Source organism: Bos indicus, chromosome 6 (genome assembly GCF_029378745.1).
Source record: "Bos indicus isolate NIAB-ARS_2022 breed Sahiwal x Tharparkar chromosome 6, NIAB-ARS_B.indTharparkar_mat_pri_1.0, whole genome shotgun sequence".
NCBI classification, from domain to species: domain Eukaryota; kingdom Metazoa; phylum Chordata; class Mammalia; order Artiodactyla; family Bovidae; genus Bos; species Bos indicus.
In genome coordinates this window covers 66,923,838-66,948,230 of record NC_091765.1, presented here as the reverse complement: position 1 = coordinate 66,948,230, position 24,393 = coordinate 66,923,838, and the positions used below count along the sequence as shown (strand labels likewise).

General features: G+C 40.2%; 1 protein-coding gene across 7 annotated transcripts in view; it reads right to left on the bottom strand.

Moving 5' to 3' along the window:
* The window catches only part of ATP10D (ATPase phospholipid transporting 10D (putative)), a 145,802-nt gene that overhangs the window by 24,036 nt on the left and 97,373 nt on the right, over window positions 1-24,393 (bottom strand). For all 7 annotated transcript variants that reach the window (XM_070791389.1, XM_070791386.1, XM_070791387.1 and 4 more), the window contains 7 exons: window positions 22,230-22,836; window positions 21,387-21,493; window positions 18,681-18,807; window positions 16,865-17,049; window positions 13,557-13,866; window positions 10,596-10,672; window positions 876-1,001 (listed from right to left, as the gene is read on the bottom strand). In XM_070791389.1, the coding sequence (XP_070647490.1) occupies window positions 876-1,001; window positions 10,596-10,672; window positions 13,557-13,866; window positions 16,865-17,049; window positions 18,681-18,807; window positions 21,387-21,493; window positions 22,230-22,836 (1,539 nt within the window). The remainder of the gene's footprint in view (window positions 1-875; window positions 1,002-10,595; window positions 10,673-13,556; window positions 13,867-16,864; window positions 17,050-18,680; window positions 18,808-21,386; window positions 21,494-22,229; window positions 22,837-24,393) is intronic.

Below are 24,393 nucleotides of genomic sequence, written 5' to 3'. Positions count from 1 at the left end.
GCTAGAAGAAAAAACATGTTCCTGCTGATGATAGACACACACACACATGCACAGATCTAAAAATGACCCAAAGTCGTCTTTTCCCTAAAGATGGTATTTCAATAGTGATGTAAATTTTTGTTTACTACTAACTTGCTACATATGGACTTAAAAGACCAAGAATAAATTTGGTTGAAAATCATGACATTTTACCTAATCACCCCACTAAGAAGGGATTCAGGTGAAGCAACCTAAGGTCAACATAGGTTTATAAAAGAGGAAACTGAAATTTAAGCGATAAGTTGAAGATTAAAAGCCAAGACGCTTACCAATCAAATTCTGCCCTTTTCAGAATTACAGCTACCAAGTACAAACACCTTTTACAGGCTTGCCATAGAATTCTTTATCTAGTGGTACTAGCCAGCTCTATAGGCTAAGGCACTATTCTAGGATTTCATTTGTATCTGCATCTTCAACATACCACATGGGACATCCATTAGGGACAACAGATTTTTTTTTTTAGTAATCGCCTGTAACACAGAAGCAAACCTTTTCATTCTCTACTGACAGACAGCATTAAACATTTCATAATTCTGCTTGTCACAATCATTTTACAGCAGGTCAAAAATTGGATTCTAAATGAATCAGACAGGGTTAAATTGAATTTAAATGCATAGGGAATAGAAAATGCTAGCAGATAGACAAGCCTAGCAATTTGCTGTCAGCTGCTGAAACATAGCAGATTATTCCTAGTAAGACAGCAGGAGTCATCCTGGCTGCTTCCCAAACATCAATAAGCAAAGTAAGCTTAACGTTGGGCCCTCCCTCTTCACCCCTTACACCAGCAGGAGAGGAAGGGCCACAGGGAAAAGGATGAATTCTCTGGAGCTACATACCACGTTCTTGTAGAAAAAATACAGAATCATGTTGGAAAGTCGGGTATAACACCAGTGCCCGTGGACAAGGAGGAGCTTGCTGAGATGTCTAAACTGAGAAACAGCAAAGTCGCTGGCCATCACAGCCTGTGGGGACGATGGAGAGAATGTCACCCTGAGCAGAACATGTTAGAATAGACATAGCATGGCAACCTGACCTCCAGCAGGTTCAGACTGGTCAAAATGTGGTTTAAATGTAGTAAATCACACAGAGACAAATATCAAACATATGTGGGAATCTAAAAAAAAAAAAAAAAAAAGAGAGTACAAATGAACTTATTTGCAAAACAAAAACAAAGTCACAGATGTAGAAAACAAATTTATGGTTACCAGGGTGTAAGGGCACCGGGATAAACTGGGAGATAGGGACTGATATATATACTATATATAAAATAGATAACTAATAAGGATTTATTGCCCAGCACAGGAAACTCTACTAAATACTCTGTAATAGCCTATCTGGGAAAAAGAATCTAAAAACAGTTGGGTATATGTATAATTGATTCATTTTGCTGTAAAATTGAAACTAACATAACATTGTAAATCAGCTATACTTAAATAAAAATTTTTAGGAGGGAGGAGCCAAGATGGTGGAGGAGTAGGACAGGGAGAACACTTTCTCCCCCACAAATTCATCAAAAGAGCATTTAAAAGCCGAGTAAATTCCACAAAACAACTTGTGAATGCCGGCAGAGGACATCAGGCACCCAGAAAAGCAACCCAAGTCTTCGAAAGGAGGTAGGAAAAAATATAAAAGACAAAAAAAGAGACAAAAGAGGGAGGGACGGAGTTCAGTCCCGAGAAGGGAATCTTGAAAAGAGAGAAGTTTCCAAACATCAGGAAACCTTCTCACTGCCGAATCTGAGCTGAGCTTTGGAAGCACAGAGGGCAACATAACAGGGAGAAAAAATAAATAAACAATTAAAACTCGCAGATTGCAAGCCCTACGGTAACTCCCCCAGCGGAGAAGCAGCGCAGATGCCTGCATACGCCATTAGCAAAAGGGGGCTGGGCAGGGAGGCGCGGCGCGGGCTGCATCGCTTAGAGTAAGGACCTGGCCTGAAAACCCTGAATGCTATCTGAGCGAAAAAATCTGGGCTAGCAAACCAGACTGTGGGATATCTGCCACGCGAAAAGCCAGCCCTAACCTAAGACACCACCAGGCCCGCGCAGAGAACAAAGGACTGAAGAGAGATAGCTGGCTGCAGACCTTCCCCCTCTGGTGACACGCAGCCAGAGCCGGAAGGGGGCAATCGCAGCACCACAGAGACATTATCTATAAAACTGTAAGCAGGCTTCTTTGCGAATTAAAACTTCTTGGGGGGTCTGGACGGTCAACATCTCCCTAAAAAGGTGCGCCAGTTGTACACCTAGATAACTGAGTGACGGGGAGGCGATAGGTCGCAGCAATCGTGCTCGCTAAACACCTCATCACCTGAGCTGCTCTGACCTGGGAAGGGCATAAAACGCAGGCCCAACCGAGTCTGCGCCTCTGAGGACTACCCGAGTGCCTGAACCTGAGCGGCTTGGACCTGGGAGGTGCAGGCAGCCCAGGGCTGGCCACGGATGGTTCCCCGGAGGAACAACCTAGAGCCTAAGCAGTGTGGGCAGGGAGGCTACATGCGCCATGAGTGGGGACAGACCCATTGTGGCTGAGGCACTGCGACCACAGGCCAGTGTTACTTGTTTGCAGCATCCCCCACTCCCTCCCCACAGCACGACTGAACAAGTGAGCCTAAAAAGAAAAAAAAAAAAAAAGGGTCCTCCACCGTCCCCTTTGTGTCAGGGTGGAAACCAGGCACTGGAGTCCAGCAAACAGAAGAAGCTATAACAGAGGGAACCGCCTTGGAAGCTACAGGCAATAGATTAAAACCCTGTGGTTACTACCGACTACATAGGAAGGGGCCTATAGATCTTGAGAAATAAAAGTCGGACCAAGGAACTAGCCAAAAATGAGCTGAACCCACATACTCACAACAAAATCAGAGAAAGTCCTCGATATATTTTCACTATTTTTACGATCATTCTTTCTTTTTTTTTTTTTAATTTTTTAAAAAAAATTTAAGTCCTCTTTTATTCCTTTAATTTTCACTTTTATAACCTATTACTTTGCAAAAAAAAAAAAAAAAGACCCTATTTTTTTTTCTACAGCAAACTTCATATATATATTTTTTATAATTTTTTGACCTTGGTTTTTTTTTTTTTTTTTTCCTTCTTTTCTTTAATATTGTATTTTTGAAATTCCAAACTCTACTCTAGATTTTTAATTTTAGCCTTTTGGTATTTGTTATCAATTTTGTACCTATAGTTTTTTTATAATTTCTGTGACTTTTGTTTTTTCTCTGTTTCTTTCTCTTCTTCTTTTATATAACATTGTATATCTGAAATTCCAAACTCTACTCTAGATTTTTAACTTTTGCTTTTTGGTATTAGTTATCTATTTTTTACCTATATTTTCTTTATAATTTTCGCAACCTTGTTTGTTTTTGTTTGTTCGTTTTTTCTCTCTTTCTTTTCCTTCTTCTTTTCTTTAACATCGTATTTTTGAAATTCCAAACTCTACTCTAGATTTTTAATTTTTGCTTTTATGTATTTGTTACCAATTTTGTACCTTTAAGAACCCAATCTTCAGTACCCATTTTTCACTAGGGAACGAGATTACTGGCTTAACTGCTCTCTCTCCCTTTGGACTCTCCTTTTTCTCCACCAGGTCTCCTGTGTCTCCTCCCTAACCCCTCTCTGCTCTACCCAACCTGTGAATTTCTGTGTCTTCCAGATGGTGGAGAACACTTAGGGAACTGATTACTGGCTGGATCTGTCTCCCTCCTTTTCATTCCCCCCTTTTATCCTTCTGGCCACCTCTGTCTCCTTCCTCCGTCTTCTCTTCTCTGTATAACTCCGTGAACATCTCTGAGCGGTCCAGTTGTGGAGTGCACATAAGGAAGTGATTATTGGCTAGCCCACTCTCTCCACTATTGACTCCACCTCATCTCATTCGGGTCACCTCTAACTCCCTCCTCCCTCTTCTCTTCTCCATGTAACGCTGTGAACCTCTCTGGGTGACCCTCACAGTAGAGAAACTTTTCATCTTTAACGTAGATGTTTTATCAATGGTGCTGTATAGAAGGAGAAGTTTTGAAACTACTGTAAAAATAAGACCAATAACTGGAAGCAGGAGGCTTAAATCCAAACCCTGACTCCAGGGAACTCCTGACTCCAAGGAACATTAATTGACAGGAGCTCATCAAACACCTCCATACCGACACTGAAACCAAGTACCACACAAGGGCCAACAAGTTCCAGGGCAAGACATACCAAGCAAATTCTCCAGCAACAAAGGAACACAGCCCTGAGCTTCAAGATACAGGCTGCCCAAAGTCACCCCAAAACCATAGACATCTCATAACTCATTACTGGACACTTCATTGCACTCCAGAGAGAAGAAATACAGCTCCACCCACCAGAACACCAACACAAGCTTCCCTAACCAGGAAACCTTGACAAGCCACCTGTACAAACCCACACACAGAGAGGAAACGCCACAATAAAGAGAACTCCACAAACTGCCAGAATACAGAAAGGACACCCCAAAACCAGCAATTTAAACAAGATGAAGAGACAGAGGAATACCCCGCAGATAAAGGAACAGGATAAATGCCCACCAAACCAAACAAAAGAGGAAGAGATAGGGAATCTACCTGATAAAGAATTCCGAATAATGATAGTGAAATTGATCCAAAATCTTGAAATCAAAATGGAATCACAGATAAATAGCCTGGAGACAAGGATTGAGAAGATGCAAGAAAGGTTTAACAAGGACCTAGAAGAAATAAAAAAGAGTCAATATATAATGAACAATGCAATAAATGAAATTAAAAACACTCTGGAGGCAACAAATAGTAGAATAACAGAGGCAGAAGATAGTGAATTAGAAGATAGAATGGCAGAAATAAATGAATCAGAGAGGATAAAAGAAAAACGAATTAAAAGAAATGAGGACAATCTCAGAGACCTCCAGGACAATATTAAACGCTACAACATTCGAATTATAGGGGTTCCAGAAGAAGAAGACAAAAAGAAAGACCATGAGAAAATACTTGAGGAGATAATAGTGGAAAACTTCCCTAAAATGGGGAAGGAAATAATCACCCAAGTCCAAGAAACCCAGAGTGTCCCAAACAGGATAAACCCAAGGTGAAACACCCCAAAACACATATTAATCAAATTAACAAAGATCAAACACAAAGAACAAATATTAAAAGCAGCAAGGGAAAAACAACAAATAACACACAAGGGGATTCCCATAAAGATAACAGCTGATCTTTCAATAGAAACTCTCCAAGCCAGGAGGGAATGGCAAGACATACTTAAAATGATGAAAGAAAATAACCTACAGCCCAGATTATTGTACCCAGCAAGGATTTCATTCAAGTATGAAGGAGAAATCAAAAGCTTTTCAGACAAGCAAAAGCTGAGAGAATTCTGCACCACCAAACCAGCTCTCCAACAAATACTAAAGGATATTCTCTAGACAGGAAACACAAAAATGGTGTATAAATTCAAACCCAAAACAATAAAGTAAATGGCAATGGGATCATACTTATCAGTAATTACCTTAAATGTAAATGGGTTGAATGCCCCAACCAAAAGACAAAGACTGGCTGAATGGATACAAAAACAAGATCCCTACATATGTTGTCTACAAGAGACCCACCTCAAAACAGGGGACACATACAGACTGAAAGTGAAGGGCTGGAAAAAGATTTTCCATGCAAATAGGGACCAAAAAAAAGCAGGAGTAGCAATACTCATATCAGATAAAATAGACTTTAAAACAAAGGCTGTGAAAAGAGACAAAGATGGTCACTACATAATGATCAAAGGATTAATCCAAGAAGAAGATATAACAATTATAAATATATATGCACCCAACACGGGAGCACCACAGTATGTAAGACAAATGCTAACAAGTATGAAAGGAGAAATTAACAATAACACAATAATAGTGGGAGACTTTAATACCCCACTCACACCTATGGATAGATCAACTAAACAGAAAATTAACAAGGAAACACAAACTTTAAATGATACAATAGACCAGTTAGACCTAATTGATATCTATAGGACATGTCATCCCAAAACAATGAATTTCACCTTTTTCTCAGGTGCACATGGAACCTTCTCCAGGATAAATCACATCCTGGGCCATAAAGCTAGCCTTGGTAAATTCAAAAAAATAGAAATCATTCCAAGCATCTTTTCTGACCACAATGCAGTAAGATTAGATCTCAATTACAGGAGAAAAACTATTAAAAATTCTAACATATGGAGGCTGAACAACACGCTGCTGCATAACCAACAAATCACAGAAGAAATCAAAAAAGAAATCAAAATTTGCATAGAAACGAATGAAAATGAAAACACAACAGCCCAAAACCTGTGGGACACTGTAAAAGCAGTCCTAAGGGGAAAGTTCATAGCAATACAGGCATACCTCAAGAAACAAGAAAAAAGTCAAATAAATAACCTAACTCTACACCTAAAGCAACTAGAAAAGGAAGAAATGAAGAACCCAGGATTAGTAGAAGCAAAGAAATCTTAAAAATTAGGGCAGAAATAAATGCAAAAGAAACAAAAGAGACCATAGCAAAAATCAACAAAGCCAAAAGCTGGTTCTTTGAAAGGATAAATAAAATTGACAAACCATTAGCCAGACTCATCAAGAAACAAAGGGAGAAAAATCATATCAATAAAATTAGAAATGAAAATGGAGAGATCACAACAGACAACACAGAAATACAAAGGATCATAAGAGACTACTATCAACAATTATATGCCAATAAAATGGACAACATGGAAGAAATGGACAAATTCTTAGAAAAGTACAACTTTCCAAAACCGGACCAAGAAGAAATAGAAAATCTTAACAGACCCATCACAAGCACGGAAATTGAAACTGTAATCAAAAATCTTCCAGTAAACAAAAGCCCAGGTCCAGACGGCTTCATAGCTGAATTCTACCAAAAATTTAGAGAAGAGCTAACACCTATCCTGCTCAAACTCTTCCAGAAAATTGCAGAGGAAGGTAAACTTCCAAACTCATTCTATGAGGCCACCATCACCCTAATACCAAAACCTGACAAAGATCCCACAAAAAAAGAAAACTACAGGCCAATATCACTGATGAACATAGATGAAAAAATTCTTAACAAAATTCTAGCAATCAGAATCCAACAACACATTAAAAAGATCATACACCATGACCAAGTGGGCTTTATCCCAGGGATGCAAGGATTCTTCAATATCCGCAAATCAATCAATGTTATACACCACATTAACAAATTGAAAAATAAAAACCATATGATTATTTCAATAGATGCAGAGAAAGCCTTTGACAAAATTCAACATCCATTTATGATAAAAACTCTCCAGAAAGCAGGAATAGAAGGAACATACCTCAACATAATAAAAGCTATATATGACAAACCCACAGCAAACATTATCCTCAATGGTGAAAAATTGAAAGCATTTCCTCTAAAGTCAGGAACAAGACAAGGGTGCCCACTTTCACCATTACTATTCAACATAGTTTTGGAAGTTTTGGCCAAGCAATCAGAGCAGAAAAAGAAATAAAAGGAATCCAAATTGGAAAAGAAGAAGTAAAACTCTCACTATTTGCAGATGACATGATCCTCTACATAGAAAACCCTAAAGACTCCACCAGAAAATTACTAGAACTAATCAATGATTATAGTAAGGTTGCAGGATATAAAATCAACACACAGAAATCCCTTGCATTCCCATACACTAATAATGAGAAAACAGAAAGAGGAAATAAGGAAACAATTCCATTCACCATTGCAACGGAAAGAATAAAATACTTAGGAATATATCTACCTAGAGAAACTAAAGACCTATACATAGAAAACTATAAAACACTGGTGAAAGAAATCAAAGAGGACACTAATAGATGGAGAAATATACCATGTTCATGGATTGGAAGAATCAATATAGTGAAAATGAGTATACTACCCAAAGCAATTTATAGATTCAATGCAATCCCTATCAAGCTACCAACAGTATTCTTCACAGAGCTAGAACAAATAATTTCACAATTTGTATGGAAATACAAAAAGCCTCGAATAGCCAAAGCGATCTTGAGAAAGAAGAATGGAACTGGAGGAATCAACCTACCTGACTTCAGGCTCTACTATAAAGCCACAGTTATCAAGACAGTATGGTACTGGCACAAAGACAGAAATATAGATCAATGGAACAAAATAGAAAACCCAGAGATAAATCCATGCACATATGGACACCTTATCTTTGACAAAGGAGGCAAGAATATACAATGGATTAAAGACAATCTCTTTAACAAGTGGTGCTGGGAAATCTGGTCAACCACTTGTAAAAGAATGAAACTAGAACACTTTCTAACACCATATACAAAAATAAACTCAAAATGGATTAAAGATCTCAACGTAAGACCAGAAACTATAAAACTCCTAGAGGAGAACATAGGCAAAACACTGTCCGACATACATCACAGCAGGATCCTCTATGACCCACCTCCCAGAATATTGGAAATAAAAGCAGAAATAAACAAATGGGACCTAATTAAACTTAAAAGCTTCTGCACAACAAAGGAAACTATTAGCAAGGTGAAAAGGCAACCTTCAGAATGGGAGAAAATAATAGCAAATGAAGCAACTGACAAACAACTAATCTCAAAAATATATAAGCAACTCCTACAGCTCAACTCCAGAAAAATAAATGACCCAATCAAAAAATGGGCCAAAGAACTAAAGAGACATATCTCCAAAGAAGACATACAGATGGCTAACAAACACATGAAAAGATGCTCAACATCACTCATTATCAGAGAAATGCAAATCAAAACCACTATGAGGTACCATTTCATGCCAGTCAGAATGGCTGCGATCCAAAAGTCTACAAGCAATAAATGCTGGAGAGGGTGTGGAGGAAAGGGAACCCGCTTACACTCTTGGTGGGAATGCAAACTAGTACAGCCACTATGGAGAACAGTGTGGAGATTCCTTAAAAAACTGGAAATAGAACTGCCTTATGATCCAGCAATCCCACTGCTGGGCATACACACTGAGGAAACCAGAAGGGAAAGAGACACGTGTACCCCAATGTTCATCGCAGCACTGTTTACAATAGCCAGGACATGGAAGCAACCTAGATGTCCATCAGCAGATGAATGGATAAGAAAGCTGTGGTACATATACACAATGGAGTATTACTCAGCCATTAAAAAGAATACGTTTGAAACAGTTCTAATGAGGTGGATCAAACTGGAGCCTATTATACAGAGTGAAGTAAGCCAGAAAGAAAAATACCAATACAGTATACTAATGCATATATATGGAATTTAGAAAGATGGTAACAATAACCCTGTGTACGAGACAGCAAAAGAGACACTGATGTATAGAACAGTCTTTTGGACTCTGTTGCAGAGGGAGAGGGTGGGAAGATTTGGGAGAATGGCACTGAAACATGTATAATATCATGTATGAAACGAGTTGCCAGTCCAGGTTCAATGCACGATACTGGATGCTTGGGGCTAGTGCACTGGGACGACCCAGAGGGATGGTATGGGGAGGGAGGAGGGAGGCGGGTTCAGGATGGGGAACACAGGTATACCTGTGGCGGATTCATTTTGATATTTGGCAAAACTAATACAATTTGTCAAGTTTAAAAATAAAATAAAATAAAAAGAAAAGATGGAAATGAAAGGAGAATACATGTAAAAATAAAAATAAAAAAATTTTTTTAAACATGTAGGTTAAGCCTTACATGCAGATCCCCACCCCCGCCAAAAAAAAAAAAAAAATAACCCTCTCCAAACAAGCAAAAACGCCTGCATACAGAGCGTTAACGGGTTGCCTGGAGTTACCACTCAGCTTTCCAACATGACCCCATGAAACAAGACTTCTCTCTGGTCTACTATTCATGATGTAGTTTCGGCAAGTGTGCTTTCCCTAGAAAGCAGCCCCCTCAGAAAGAACTCCGAGGGAGCATTTGCTTCTCCTCAACGAAGAGAATATAAAAGCATACAGTTATGACTTCACTTGACTATTAACAACGCGGCAGGCAAAGGAGGTATTTGAATTTCTCATCTTTTGTAAAGACATCATAATTTACAATTCTCAGGAAACCCTCAGCCTCACAGCCCACTTTCTTTTGACAGTACTTGCTCCAATCATGACAAGCAGTCTTTTGTCCAAGCCTCTATCTGAATTTTGTGCCTACAACACTATCCAGTGCATACACATGAAAACTGGCAGTCACACCTCCCTCATCCTCTCCTATCTTCTCTTCGCATCTCCCTATTTAGGATCTTCAGGTCTTTTATTCAAATCCTCAGTGGCTCTCAGCATCAAGTCATAGTTATTGCAGAGATAACACATATGTTCTTATGATTTAGATACGTTATATTTTTAAAACTGAACAAGTGAGTTAAAATTACACAGGAAAATACCATAATACTCACCCAGTAAATAGTCACTGAGCGAATGAATGGATAAATGCCCTGTCACTCACTTCTGAGCTAGCTGCAGACAGCCTCACTCTACCACAGAGATGTGACCGTGGAGAAGGCTACCTTTGGATGGGAAGGTCAAGTTTATGGTCTTCGGGTGTGCAACATCTACTCACCTGCATGCCTTCTTGCCCAGAGATGCCAATGCCAATGTCTGCCACTTGAATCATGCTGACATCGTTGGCACCGTCACCTTCGTGAGACAGGAGAAGAGAAACAGATGAGGAGCAAAGAAAAGATGCAAACTACAAATCAGTAGCAGCCTCTCAAGCCAACAAACTAATCCTTCAAGGTTTATCCCATGTCTCCAAGCTGCCTGGAAGCTGGCTAAGCAGGAATTCAAGGTGGTATCCCATTGCCATCAGAAGAATTCCAAATCAGTACTACTTGAAAATCCTTTGCCTGGGCTAGCCTCCCCTTTGTCTATGTCACTTACTCTACTTCCAATTTCCCAGATATACTCTGCTTCTTCTAGCCCTGCACCTCGTGTTTCTCTATTCCTATAACACTGCCCTCATCATCCCCGCCCCACCTTGCTAGATTTTAATTGCTCTCTCAGCTTAGATATCACTTCCTCTGGGAAATCCTTCTCATATTCCTTTTAAATAATACTTATTTATTTGCTTATTTATGGCTATGCTGGGTCTTTGTTGCTATGTGTGGGCTTTCTCTAGTTGCAGTGAGCAAGGGCTACTCTCTAGTTATGATGCGTGGGCTTCTCTTTGCAGTGGCTTCTCTTCTGGAGTACAGGCTCTACTGAGCATGGGCTTCAATGGCTGCAGCACACTGGCTTAGCTGCCCCACAGCATATGGAATCTTCCTGAACCAGGGATTGAACTCGTGTCTCCTGCATTCGCAGGTGGACTCTTAGCCACTGGACCACCAGGGAAGTCATCATGTTTCTTTTAGATATGATGCCCCTTCCTTAGGTTTCAAGTACCACTGAGTGTGTCTCTAGTAAACCTGTCACGTGGTATTATTATGGTTGCTATAGATTTCCTTGTCTCAACACAGGGGAAGCTTCTTAAGGGGAGTTATTACATTCCCACTGGTAATGAACATTGGTTGTTCCCAACTGCCCAGCAAACTTTACTTGTTTTCTAATGAAGTATCCTACCTTTTCCTGGGGACTGAGTCCATGTGTTTTGTTAGGATGAACCCAAATCTCCAGATTTGGGATGGGCAACTGAAGCAAGCCTGGGAAATTAGCATCATCTGTTCCCTGGCCTCAGTGATTGGTTCAGAGATGGGTACATGATTCAACTTAATTGATACAATTGACATGTCCAGGGCTCTAGCCTCAGGAACATACGGATTCAGGGCCTTGAACAATTCACTCATTTATATGTTCTTTCAATAGGACAGTTGAACAGAATTCCACCCTAACCCTGATACTTTATTCCAGCAACTTGAAAACATGTACTATTATTTCTCTCAGGTTGCTAATAGGATGAGATATAAAGGTGGGAATTTTCAGTGGCTAGAACAGCATCCTGAGGGGAGAGGCTACCTGAGACTGAAAATAATCCAGGTAGAAGCAGAGACTATAAGGAAAGACTGAGTTCTCATTGTGCTAATGTCTGAATTTTGGTATGTCACAGAACTTAATCTCACCCTGTTTCTCTTTTCCACTTATATTCATTTTTGGTGAGCTTATCTAATATCAAGGCTTTAAATATCATCACTAGACTTACAATTCCCAAATTTATGTCTCTAGCCAATTCCTCATTGCTAAAATCTCAGACTTTATCTCCAGCTGCCTACCTAACATCACTGCTGACAGCTAATGGATTTCTCAAACTTAATGTGTGTAAGACCGAACTCCTGCTTTCCCTGACTCCATCTCAGTAAATGGATGCTCCATCCTTTATACTCTTAGAGATAAACCCTTGACCTCCCCCTTGACGCCTACTATTCTTCAACACATCCAAGCCATCAGCAAATTTAACCAGCTCTTTCTTCAAACCATGTCCATTATCTGATCACATCCCACCACCTCCTCTGCTCCCACCTGGGCTCGATCCACAGTTCTCTTCTCCCTGAATTATTACAATAGCTGCTCAACTGGTCTTCCTTATGTCCTTGTGATCCAGTGGTTACTCCCAACACAGGAGCCAATGTGACCCTTCTCAACTTAAGGCAGATCATGTCCCTCCTCTGCCCAAAGTCCTCCTGTGGCTCCCTATCTCTACAGATAAAAGCCAAAATTCCTAATGGCCTCCAAGACTTTACATGATCTGGTTGCCTGCCATGTTTCTGCCCTTCACTAACCTGCAGAAGACCCTTCCTTTTGCTCAACCCGCTTTGGGTTTGACACGCTGAGCATGGTGCATATCCTGACATTTCAGTGTCTTCTCTGCCAGAAACTCCCCCCAACCCAGATCTCCTATGGCTGCTTTATCATCTCCTTCAAGTCTCTGCTCACGCCACCTAATCAGTAAGACTATCTCTGAAAAACCTATTTTAAATAGCAGCCCCTTCCCCCTCCCCCAATGCTCTTCATCCCTTGACTTTGATTTAATTTTTTCAATAGCACTTGTCACTATCTGACATCTTACATCTTTATACCTTTTTGTTTTGTTTCACTTTTTACTGCATTGCCCTCCTCCTAGATGTAAGCTCCTTAAGAAAAGGTACTTTGTCGGTTTAGTACACTTGTCTTTCTCCACTGCCTAGGAAAATGCCTGGTACATAGAAGGCACTCAATAAACAGTTGTTGAACAAATAAATGAATTGTTAATTTTCCTGAGTTTAACTTTCTTGAAGGTAGAACTCAGGGACTTATCAGGTCTACGTTTAACTACATAACCCTCCTAACCCAGGTGATCTGATATGTAACACAGACTCCTATTATGTTGTTTTCTATGTCACATCTCTACCACCTGATTCATAACAGGGGGCCAAATAGGTGATGGAGGGGAATGGGGAGGCAGTCGGGGATGGAGAGAAAGAAGGGAGGAGAACGACAGACCCAGAGAAGGGCAAAGGGATGTACGGAAGAAAGGACAAACAGAAGAATCAGCTTTTGGTGTGACACGAAAGGGAGAAGCATGGGGCTGGGTTCCACTCCCACTCACCGATGGCCAGGGTCATCACCCGGAGGTGGCTTCGAACCAGTTTTACCACCTCGCTCTTCTGCAGGGGCGTAGCTCGGCAGCAGACCACAGCTTGGCAGCGAGCAGTCAGCTCCAGGAACTGCTTCTGCAGACTCTCCTGCAGGGCAAACTCCAGGGTCTTCCCTGTGATAATGAGTGCAGCCCGAAGCCCTGAGCCCTGCAGGGTGGGAGGAGGCTGGTGTAAACTCGCACTCAACGATGCTTGCTCTGGAGAAGCTGGGTTCTTCTGAAGTTCTTTCAAAATTGTATCCATCAGCATCTCACAGGCATTCTTGAAACAAGAGGCACAAACATTTAGCCTCGGGGCTCCCTTGCTGGCCACCTTCAGCTAAATTTATCACTGCTATTCTTTAACATCTGCTGCATCCAGGCAACCCCAGGGAGGGAGTAACAGGTTCCTTTTGAAGACCTCACAGCTCTTCTGCAGAGACTTCTGTGTGTATGTGGGAAGGGGATAAATAGATGAGGAACATCTCACTTCCAACTACACAACTGAGAAATAGGTGTAAGATTTGTTTATTTGTGCAGTTTACAAATATTTGTGCAGTTTACTTCTCAAACTATAAATCTCAAGTGTGCTCTCGTCTCATTCTTCCATTTTCTATGTGCTTGGCTTTAGGCAAATTATATAACCTCTCTCACCCTCAACTTTCTAATCTGAAAAATACAAATGTCTACATTATAAAGTTGTTGTGAGGAGTAAGTGAAATAATACACGCAAAGCTCCTAGTGTAAAGCACAATACTCAGAATTTAAAACAGTAATTATTATTTTTCTCTTCTTTTTGATTCAACTCGTTTATTCACTCATTCACTTACTATTTACTGAGAATTCTAGGTGCTGGGGACAAGTCAATGAACCGGAAGTCCCCACCCTCACCGAGCTAACATTCTGGTCCTGTCCTCAGCGGCCTCAACACAGTTGGTTTGCATACAATCCCCTCCACTCTCCTCACCCCCTGCTTGTTAGGAAGGTCTCTGAAGACAGATAGCACTTTTAATTTATTTTTGAAACCATCATAACGCCTAAAAGAGGACCAAGTTAGTCACTCAATAAATATTCATTGATGAATTCTACTCAAAACAAGAATAATATAACCAGAAACTACAGTGTCAAATGACACAAAGGACAGAGACAAACAAAAGCCTAGAGCACTGCATTTAAGTTTATACACTCGGTCTAAAACAGTTTATTCAGGAAAGAGTCCCTCACTCAGAGGCCATTTTCTCTTATTTCAAATGCTGTTTTATCAAGTATTTCTCAACCCACAATAAAATAGACTATAGTAGGTATGGATATGTAGGCACACATGGACACAACAAAGACTTAACAACCTTACTTAACAACAGGGATGGATACAATTAACAAGAGAGTCAACTTCAAAATGGAGCTACCTGGCAACCTTTACCATGGGTACAAATCTGATCCCATACACCTCAAATGTCCCCAGTGAATCAAACATGCTCATTAGAGGCTCAAAATGTAATAGTAAAAAATTATCTTTAAAAACCCTCTGAAGTTTGGTTAAACTAAAATGGTACATTTGGAAGGTAACATACTCTGCAGTCACTGAAAATCAAGATCTATTAACCTGTTGTGTGCTGTTCAGTTGCTAAGTCATGTCCGCTTCTTTTGCAAACCTATGGACTGTAGCCCACCAGACCCATCTGTCCAGGTGATTTCCCAGGCAAGAATACTGGAGTAGGTTGCCACTTTCTTTTCTGGGGGGTCTTCCCAACCCAGGGATCAAACTCACGTCTCCTACAGTGGCAGGCGGGTTCTTTACTAGTGAAGCACCAGGGGAGCCCTTACATCTGCCAGGGGTCATATTAAATAATGTATATTTTCCCATTTAATACACACAACAATGCTATAAAATAGGGATTACTCTCAAATTACAGGTAAGGAAAATGACTCAGGTGGTTAACTCCCAAAGGTCACATACCTGGTCACTGGCAGGCTAAGCATTTGAATCCAGGTCTTACTAGACTTAAGGGCACATACATTTTAGTGACTAAAATCACCAGGCATTTTCTGGTGCTAACTCCCTAGCTGATACTGGGATCTGGCTGCTAGTTTTGCTTATAGGTTCCTGAGCCACTGTCCACTGCCAAGGAAAACTAAGTCTGTATTAAGGAAAATTCTCCTCCCTCAAAATGTACCATCTAGTTGGGTACTGACTGACGACTGACCATAAAAACATGGCTAATCAAACATGGTAGCCTGCGACCAAGACCCAAGACATGATCCGGGTGACAAGTTCCAGAGAATTTCTGAGAGGCAGGTTGCTATGCCAAAATGAACGTGACTGATAGAGTCTGACAACTTAGGAAGGAAGGAGGAAGGTTTTCCAGGCAAATTATACAACACGCACAAATTCTTAGTATCACTGTATTAAGAATATTCAATAAAATGCCTGTTTAACTAATTAGATTATTTGTGTTAGAGATGAGTGACAGGGCTGGAGGGAAGAGGGTATTGGAAAATATAGGCTGAATCCAAACCTTTTAAATTCCTTCTCCCTAAAAAAGGAGAAGAAAAAACTTTTTTCCCTTCAAGTTCTTTCAACTTTTGATATTCTCAGGTGCACTATATAAGATTTGCCACTAGAGGGCAAGATTATCCTCTGAGCCTAATTTTAGAATTACCAGGAAAATACTCACAAGATTACACCAGAAATCACTTCCCCTCAGCTTGAAAGGGAGGTAGGTGCCTGCCTCACAGCTTGACATATTTTGTCATCATGGGCTAAATCTGGTCAATTCAGTGATAATTCTACATGGGGGTAAAGGGAGAAGCAAATACAATGTAAATTCTTTTAATGGGAATTTTTTCCTTTGAATCATTATATTTTCCAAGCCTTTAAAATAACTAAACAAGCTACATTGCTGGATAGTAGTAGCAGTACAGTCGCTAAGTCGTGTCTGACTCCTCTGACCAAATGGACTGTAGCCTGCCAGACTCCTCTGTCCATGGAATTCTCCAGGCAAGAATACTGGAGTGGGTTGCCATTTCCTTCTCCAGGGGAGTTTTCTGACCCAGGGATTGAACCCAGGTCTCCTATATTACAAGTAGTCTCCTGCATTGCAGCCCCGATTCTTTACCGACTGAGCCACCACGGAAGTCCAACTGCTGGACAGAAGAACTAATTATCAAGGAGCTAATGGTTATTGGTTTTTCTTTCTCCTAACAGTCATGAAATCACAAGTATTCCACTGGCTTTAAAAAAAAAAAAAAAAAGGAGACCGGGCTAATCTCAGGGTACATACTTTACTTTCAGTATTGAGGACGAAGAGCTTGTCATTCGGCTCCAGTAGTTTGCACGCATAAGCAATGTTGACAGCTGTCTCCTGTTTGTCCCCTGTCAGCATCCAGATCTTGATTCCAGCTTTGTGAAGGGCTTCTATAGCCTCAGGGACCCCCTCCTGCAGACGATCTTCAATGCCAGTAGCACCTAGAAAATAACCGGAGTTCAATAGGGCTTGTAAGAAACAAAAGCCAGCTGAAGCCCACCTAAACTATGATGGAACCCTATCTGTTGGCTGATCCTGTCCCGAACTATGCAAACCACTCCAGTAGCTTCAAGGGGTCCAAATGAAATGTTGACCCCTCAGACCAAAATCATATACAAAAAAGTAATACTGGGGGAGGAAAGCCTTAGCAATCAATGAGTTTATCAAACTTACTTGCTCTCCTTCTGGCTAGCTTTCTTCTAGGGGGATTGAGGGGATTTCACTCAGTTACTTATATAAACTTACTTCCCAATTTTATAATTCTATAATTCCCAAGGGTAAAGACAGGCTTTAAAAGAATGTTCGGGTCAGTAACCCACAATATCTATTTTTAATGCTCTTTCATACTATAAGTCCATAATTTCCTTTTCTAAAACAACTGAGACTAGCTATATTTTGGAACTCAAAAGCTCTGCAGATTTTTAAGTAACACGGTACATGTGTCATATCTTATAATATCTGGTAATCAAGCATATTAATATTTCTTTAGCAAAACTTATAAATTACAATCACACTAATTAGGATAATAAACACTTTAAACTGTCTTATCAAATGAGGCCTGATCTTGCCAATAAATGAGTTTTGGCGCTAAACCCACAGAGCATGTTGAGTTTGGGACTGCAGATGAGGAAAAGTGGATCTATTATAGACCATTCACACTGTCATGGAGAAATGACTTGGGAGGAAGATCATTACTCCACTGGCTAGAGACCAAGTCAGGTCATTGCTTTTCTCTGAACCTGAGGAATGGAGCTTAGAGACTGGTATTTTGGTGTGTTAGCATTTATATTAGTATCTAGAGGTCCAGACTCTAAAACAGTGTTTTTCAATCTTGACTTCCTCTTGGGAACTACTTGGGAAACTTTGAAAAATTCAAATACCCCGGCCACATATCAGGCCAATTGAATCAGATTCCATGGGTAGGCACTGGTACTATTTAAACTGCTCCAGGTGATTTTAAGATGCAGTTCAATCTGAAACAAGAGGTGTCAGGTGTGCAACTTTTAGCTGAAACCAAAAAGTAAGAGAGAGAGAAAAATTTTTAGTCCAATTGCAGGCACAGAATAAAGAATATGGGCCCTAGAGTGAGGGATGGATAGCTCTGAGCTTCTCCCCAGCTCTGCCGGTGACTAGACTGTGACTCTGAACAAGTCATTAAACTGCTCTGTGCCCCAAGTTTCTTCTACATACAACAGATCTGTAGTGTGGGATTCAAAAAGACAACATATATTAAAAAACCTTATCCAATACCTGGCAAGAAACTCTAGCTTTCTTCTCTTGAACAAGAGTATTTACTCAGCTTTATAGTCTATGTTAAGTGTTGAATTGTTAAATGATCTTAAGGATGATCACCCTGACCCTACCACAAATGAAGTCAAGTTTACTGTGGTTGAAAATGGACTGGGAAAGACTGGAAGGTGGGTATAAATCAAACTGGACAGGGTGGATAGAACCACATATATATATTGGATTAAAGTGGGAAAAAAAGGCACTGGTGAATAAATAACTAATACAGAGGCATTAAGCATTTAAAAAAATTCTCCATTAAGACAATACACTGTAGTCCACCTACCAAGTAAAGTTAGTTTGTTCTCCAACCTCATGGCAGATTCAAGGAGTAATTCTTCCCTGTTGTCAATGCTGGTTTCAGCTAAAAAATGATTTCTCAGCCACTCTGCATATTCAGTGTCACTCATGACCTATGGAGGGGGAAAAAAGCTATGAGGCAGGCTATGTGATAAACCTGTCAAGACCCACCCTAGAAAAATATCAAACCATGAACTCATTTTAGGTATACCTCTTTCTGGGTTCACTCAGGCCAGGTCCAAATACCATACGCAGTAGCAAACCTTTCTGTGATCAGACTAGTAAAACCCTGAGGATGGATGGACCCTGTAGCTCAGTATCTCTGGGAAATTCTACTCATAAGATGCAAGTGGGTTAATCCATTTAATTAAACCAGGAACTATGAAGAGAGAAAGGAGAAAGGAACCACTTGAAAAGTGAAATCCAGGGGGATTCTAATGGTGCAGTTGAGAAAGTGGCGTTGGGTACTCAATTTCAGGTGTCACAGAACTATAGGGCAGCACTGTTTCGTTCGGCCGTACCATGCGGCACGTGGGATCTTGGTTCCCCCACTCAGGGATCAAACCCACACTCCCTGCATTGGAAGCTTGGAGTCTTAACCACTGGACCACTGGGAAAGTCCCACCTTTGATTCCTTTTGATGGTTGGTTTATGGGGTGAGTTATTCATAGGGGTTAAAAGAAAGAGGAAGCCAAATGATTAAAGCAAGAAAGCTCTCTTCCAAACAAAACATTAAGTGGAATTCCTAGAGAAAGAACCAATGCTACATGTTCCTTTGTCTTCAGCTTGCTATAGAGAAGAAATCTACTTTCAATTCTTATAAAGCAGCATGCAGTTGATAGGGTGAGCCAATTCCTCTATTCATTCTTGCCCACAAGGTAATTTGATTTGGGAGAATCTGACATTTGCTGGGCTATATCTTTATTAGGACAGAATCATTCCACTGAAAAGGCAGAGGCTCTGTTTTGATCTTACTTTCTTCACTCTTACAACCATGTGTGAGACAGGCTTTTGATTATCCTTGCAGCTGAAATTAAGTGCTTCGGAGTCTATAAAATATGCTACTTTCCCTAAGGCAGTTCCCAAGAATTAGAATTTGGGAAAGAAATGAAAGATGCATGCACTGGCCTCAGGACCTAGTTACAGTCTCCAATTCAGTTAAGACTCCAATTCAACCCGCAGTTCTCTCAGGAGCTCTATCGTTTAGGTATTATCGGACAGCCATTAAAGAATGGATACTTTGATCTACACAACTCTCTCTATCTTCTCTACTAGTTAGAGCTCACAATGAAGGACAGAAAATTGACACTCTGGCTTCTAACACAGCAAAAATTAACTGCAGGGCTCACAGCCAGGGAGGGAGAGGATGACAGAATGAGTGGGAGGTAGTTATGGAGGAGAGAGAGAGTTGGCAAGAGCAGCCTTCTTGGTTCTCCTCCAGTATTTCCCCTGTGTGGGCTGACAGATAAAACACTGAAGGACAAGAAACAAGGAACAAAGTCTTAGCTATATCTTGATAGCAGACTCCCTTCCCTTCCCCATAAGTACATTCTTCCCTTGCCTTAGGCCTTACTAGACTCTCCTTCCCTACCTTAACTAGACTTCCCCATCTTCTCCTGCCAGGGCTCTCATCAATGAGCTAGCTGAATCTCCAATGAAGGAAGAAACATTACCTAGGTGTGCATTTGGGGATACAGTTGTAGGGATGGGACTTGGCATGTCTTGGTTTATTAATAAGGGGGGGGATCTCAAGGTGTAAGGTTTTGCATAGGCTTATTACACCTGAGTGGGCTTCCCAGGTGGCACTAGTGGTAAAGAACCTGCCAATGCAGGATACATAAAGAGATGCGGGTTCAACCCCTGGGTCAGGAAGATGCCCTGGAGAAGGAAATGGGAACCTACTCCAGTATTCCTGACTGGAGAGGCCCATGGACAGAGGAGCCTCGTGGGTCCACAGGGTTGCAAAGAGTCAGACACAACTAAAGCAACTTAGCACATAGCACACATTACAGCTGAGCAGCTGGACTTGGTCAGTACAGAAGCCATGCCCCACTGGCCAAGGGGCACAAAAAAAAACTTAACGAATTTACTCTTAAAAGACTGTGTCTCAGTTTCTCCCAGGCTCCCAGGGATGGTTTTGGTAGTAACACCCCTCAAATCACTTCTTGGAACTCGACTTTCTTATTACATAATTTTTTATGTAGAAAGGAAAAACTAGGTCTCAAGATTATTCTACATAGAGAATAATCAAAACTGAGATAATATTTAGGGAATTTATCTGGATTTACAGATAAAGATGTACAAGCAAACAAGGAAAAATTATCAAGAACTTCTACGGTGAAAATAAAGGCCAGTCTCTGGCCTCATTCATTAAAAATGCTGCAAGACAGAGGAATGACATTTACAAGGTACTGAGAGCAGAGAGTAGGATCCAGGAATTTTTATTCCCAGCCATACTGCAGTTTCCAAATGAAAATACTCAAATCTATTGAAAACTTTTCTGGCAAAATACTTTGAGAACAAACTCTGACCAACTAATATATAAGGAATAAAGAAGCTATATGAAAAGAAAGCCACTGGCCCAGGAACTTTCTCAGATATCTGGATCAGGGTTTGATACATGCTTGTTTTCATTAAATGATGGTCGAACACAGGAAAGAAGGAAGCCAGAGGGTGCCCCAAGCAGCCTCACCCTCTTCGCTATACACAGAGTGCGCAGGCCTCGTTTGGCGTAGTCATCCAAGTGCTTCTGGGTTTTCTCCCTTATCATCATCTGCTGTTTTTCCAGACCTGGTCCATCTGAAATAATTGACGACACACAAGTGCTCCTACCAGCTTATCCAACGACAGACATTTTTAAAAAATAATGAAAGCTTAATCCATAACAAACAAAAGGCCTCACAGTTTTGAATCCTAAATGTGCATTTATAAAAGGGACCCCCTCAGAATAAATTTTTCCCTTGTTCCTTTCTCCTTGGGGAGAAAAAGGCCCCCAAATTAATATAAATAGCATTCCCACAACAGTGATAATGACAGTAACAATGATTATACTGATGCTGGCTGTCTTCCACCGAGCACTTACCATTTTCTAGGCTCTGAGCAGAGGCACTGCATATATTGCATATAGTATATCCCTTTGATCCATTATCTGCTGATTATACTATGGACAAACGTTATTTGTTTTTGTAAAAATGTGAAAGACTATACTTGAGAACCCTAATATTGCGTAAGAATTATATAAAAATGTGAAACCCTATACTTGAGTGTAACTTCTATTGTTTTAAATGTTTGTGTCCTCTGCCATGAGTTACACAACATTCTTACTTTCAAAACAAAGAATACAGATTTGAACCCTGGTCTACGGAACCCCAAAACTTAGGTGCTTTCTCACCAAATCCTAGGCAACTTTCCCTACTTCATCAAGTGTGATGGATCCTCACAGATCTGCTTGTTTGCCTTTACAAGACCATTGAGAGTAGCCCTGTGATCACCAAGCCCTTCCCATCACTTCTTTCTCAGACCTGCATGAACCCACCTGGGGAAGCCACAGAGAGCAACTCCATGATTGCAGAATCAGCACCCTTTGTATATACCACCACTTGGTTGGAAAGGGGGTGCCGGACCACCACGGACATTCTTTTTCTTACTGAGTCAAAGGGCAGGATGTGTAGGAGTTGAAACGTTAATGGTCCCAAAGCGGCAAAGTCCACCACGACCTGCTCTGGGGTCCGGGACTGCAGAGTGCACTGGTAAGCCCGGGCAGCATACACTAAGGCAGCTTCATCGGGGCTCTCAGCCTCATAACACAGGCTGGAGGTCAAGGGCTGTCCAGGGAGGGCTTCCACCTTGCCATTGGCGATGCCTGCATCGCTGTTTTGTTTCTCAATTTCTGTGGGACAAGCTGAGTCATCAGAGCCCTGGAGGCTCTCACTCGTCTGGGAGATCTCTTCCTCCACAGGTGAGGCTGGTTTCATTCTATTAAACAGAGAGAGTCTGCTCACAAAGGCGTTTGGGACTCCAGATGGCTCTTTCCCACTGGCAAGAGATGGTGAACTCGACCTTCGGACAGACAGTCTCTGGAAGAGGTTTTTAATCTCTTCCAAAGATTTAATGGGTATTCCACGCAGAGAAGAGAGTCCGACCTAAGAAAGATAACATGAGAAGGTCTCAATAAAACAGTCAAAAGCAGTTGATAACAACTATGAACTCAAACTAGGGGACAAAAAGGACAATGAAAAGTTACTACTCCCTTACATAGCAAACTGTTTCATGTTTTGCACAATGCTGCAAAAAAATTAATAAAAATAAAAGCAGCCGTTATGAAAAAGATGTGCTAATGTTGATAGCACTGCGAATTTCTACAACCATTTAGGAAGAAATCTGACAGCTCATAGCAAAAGATATAAAGCGTGCTAATATTGGTAGCAGTGGGCATACTTTTAGCAAATTTTTCTGATAATATAACCTAATATAAAAAAATTATCTTTATTATATGCATCCTAGCAATAATAATTTAAAAATTATAAGTATTCAATAACAAATTAGAAACATCTTAAAATGTTATATAATATTTAAATATCAAGTTTATAAAGATTACAGGGCCATACTGAAAAAGCTATAAAAACAGTATGAGCAGCAGAAAAACAAATGAGTAATACACATTTAAAACACTAGAAGAAAGTAAATCAAAAGACTAACAAAATGTGTTTTTTCTTTCATTTTTCAGATTATAAAAAAGGTTGTTAATTTGACTTAAGAAAAATACGCCAATAAAGTAGTTTATGAAAGACTATCAATATCATGATATGAATTCAAATTTCTACTTTTATAGAACTTTTTCTTGTTCATATTCTGATTTCTTCTAGATCTTAACTCTTATCAGTGATTCAATTTAGAATACTAATTGGAAAGACCAATTAACTGAATTCTAAAATTTTCACAATAGAATGTCCAAAGAATTAAAGAATTTTCTCCTAATAATTATTAATTTTATGATAGTTTGAGGGACTCATGTTGGTCAATTTGCAAACTTACTGGCAACTCAAAAATGAAAAGTGAACTCAACTACAGATGACGTTTCTGTATTACATATGAATTTCAATGAGCTCTTTATTTACTGCTTTTATTCACCTATTTTAAGGTACCACCTTAAAATATCATGAGGCTTAGGCTTTTATATGCCTACAGAGATTTTCTTTCAGGCCACAGAATATTACATTCTTTGGGGATAAGACAACTATATTTCTTAAGCAGAAAACACCAAAAGATGTCTGCATTGGAAATAGATGTATATCAAAAGGTGTTGTATGAGGGAAAAAAACAGAATAACCAGTGATTTATCCTCTAACTAGATAACTTCAAAGAGCAAGTTTCTAATTGAAATCTGATAAAAATATAGTTTCTGATCAAGTGAAAGCTTAATGAGAAGTTATTTTTATGTTAAAACTGACCACCTCTGAAGTTGCCAAGAGAAAATGATCTAATAGAAAATGAAAATTTAATTGGGTTGAGCTGCAAATTGAATTTTAAGTGGATGTGTGCAAAAGGGGAAATAGTTATACTCAAGGAAGACAGCACAGCGAGTGGTGAATCACCAATCTCTAAAGCAAGCTTTCCTTTTTAATTGAAAATGAATTTTCCATGAATTCTAAGCTACAAAGAGACTTTAAAGATTCAGCTTGTGTGGGAACAGCAGAACC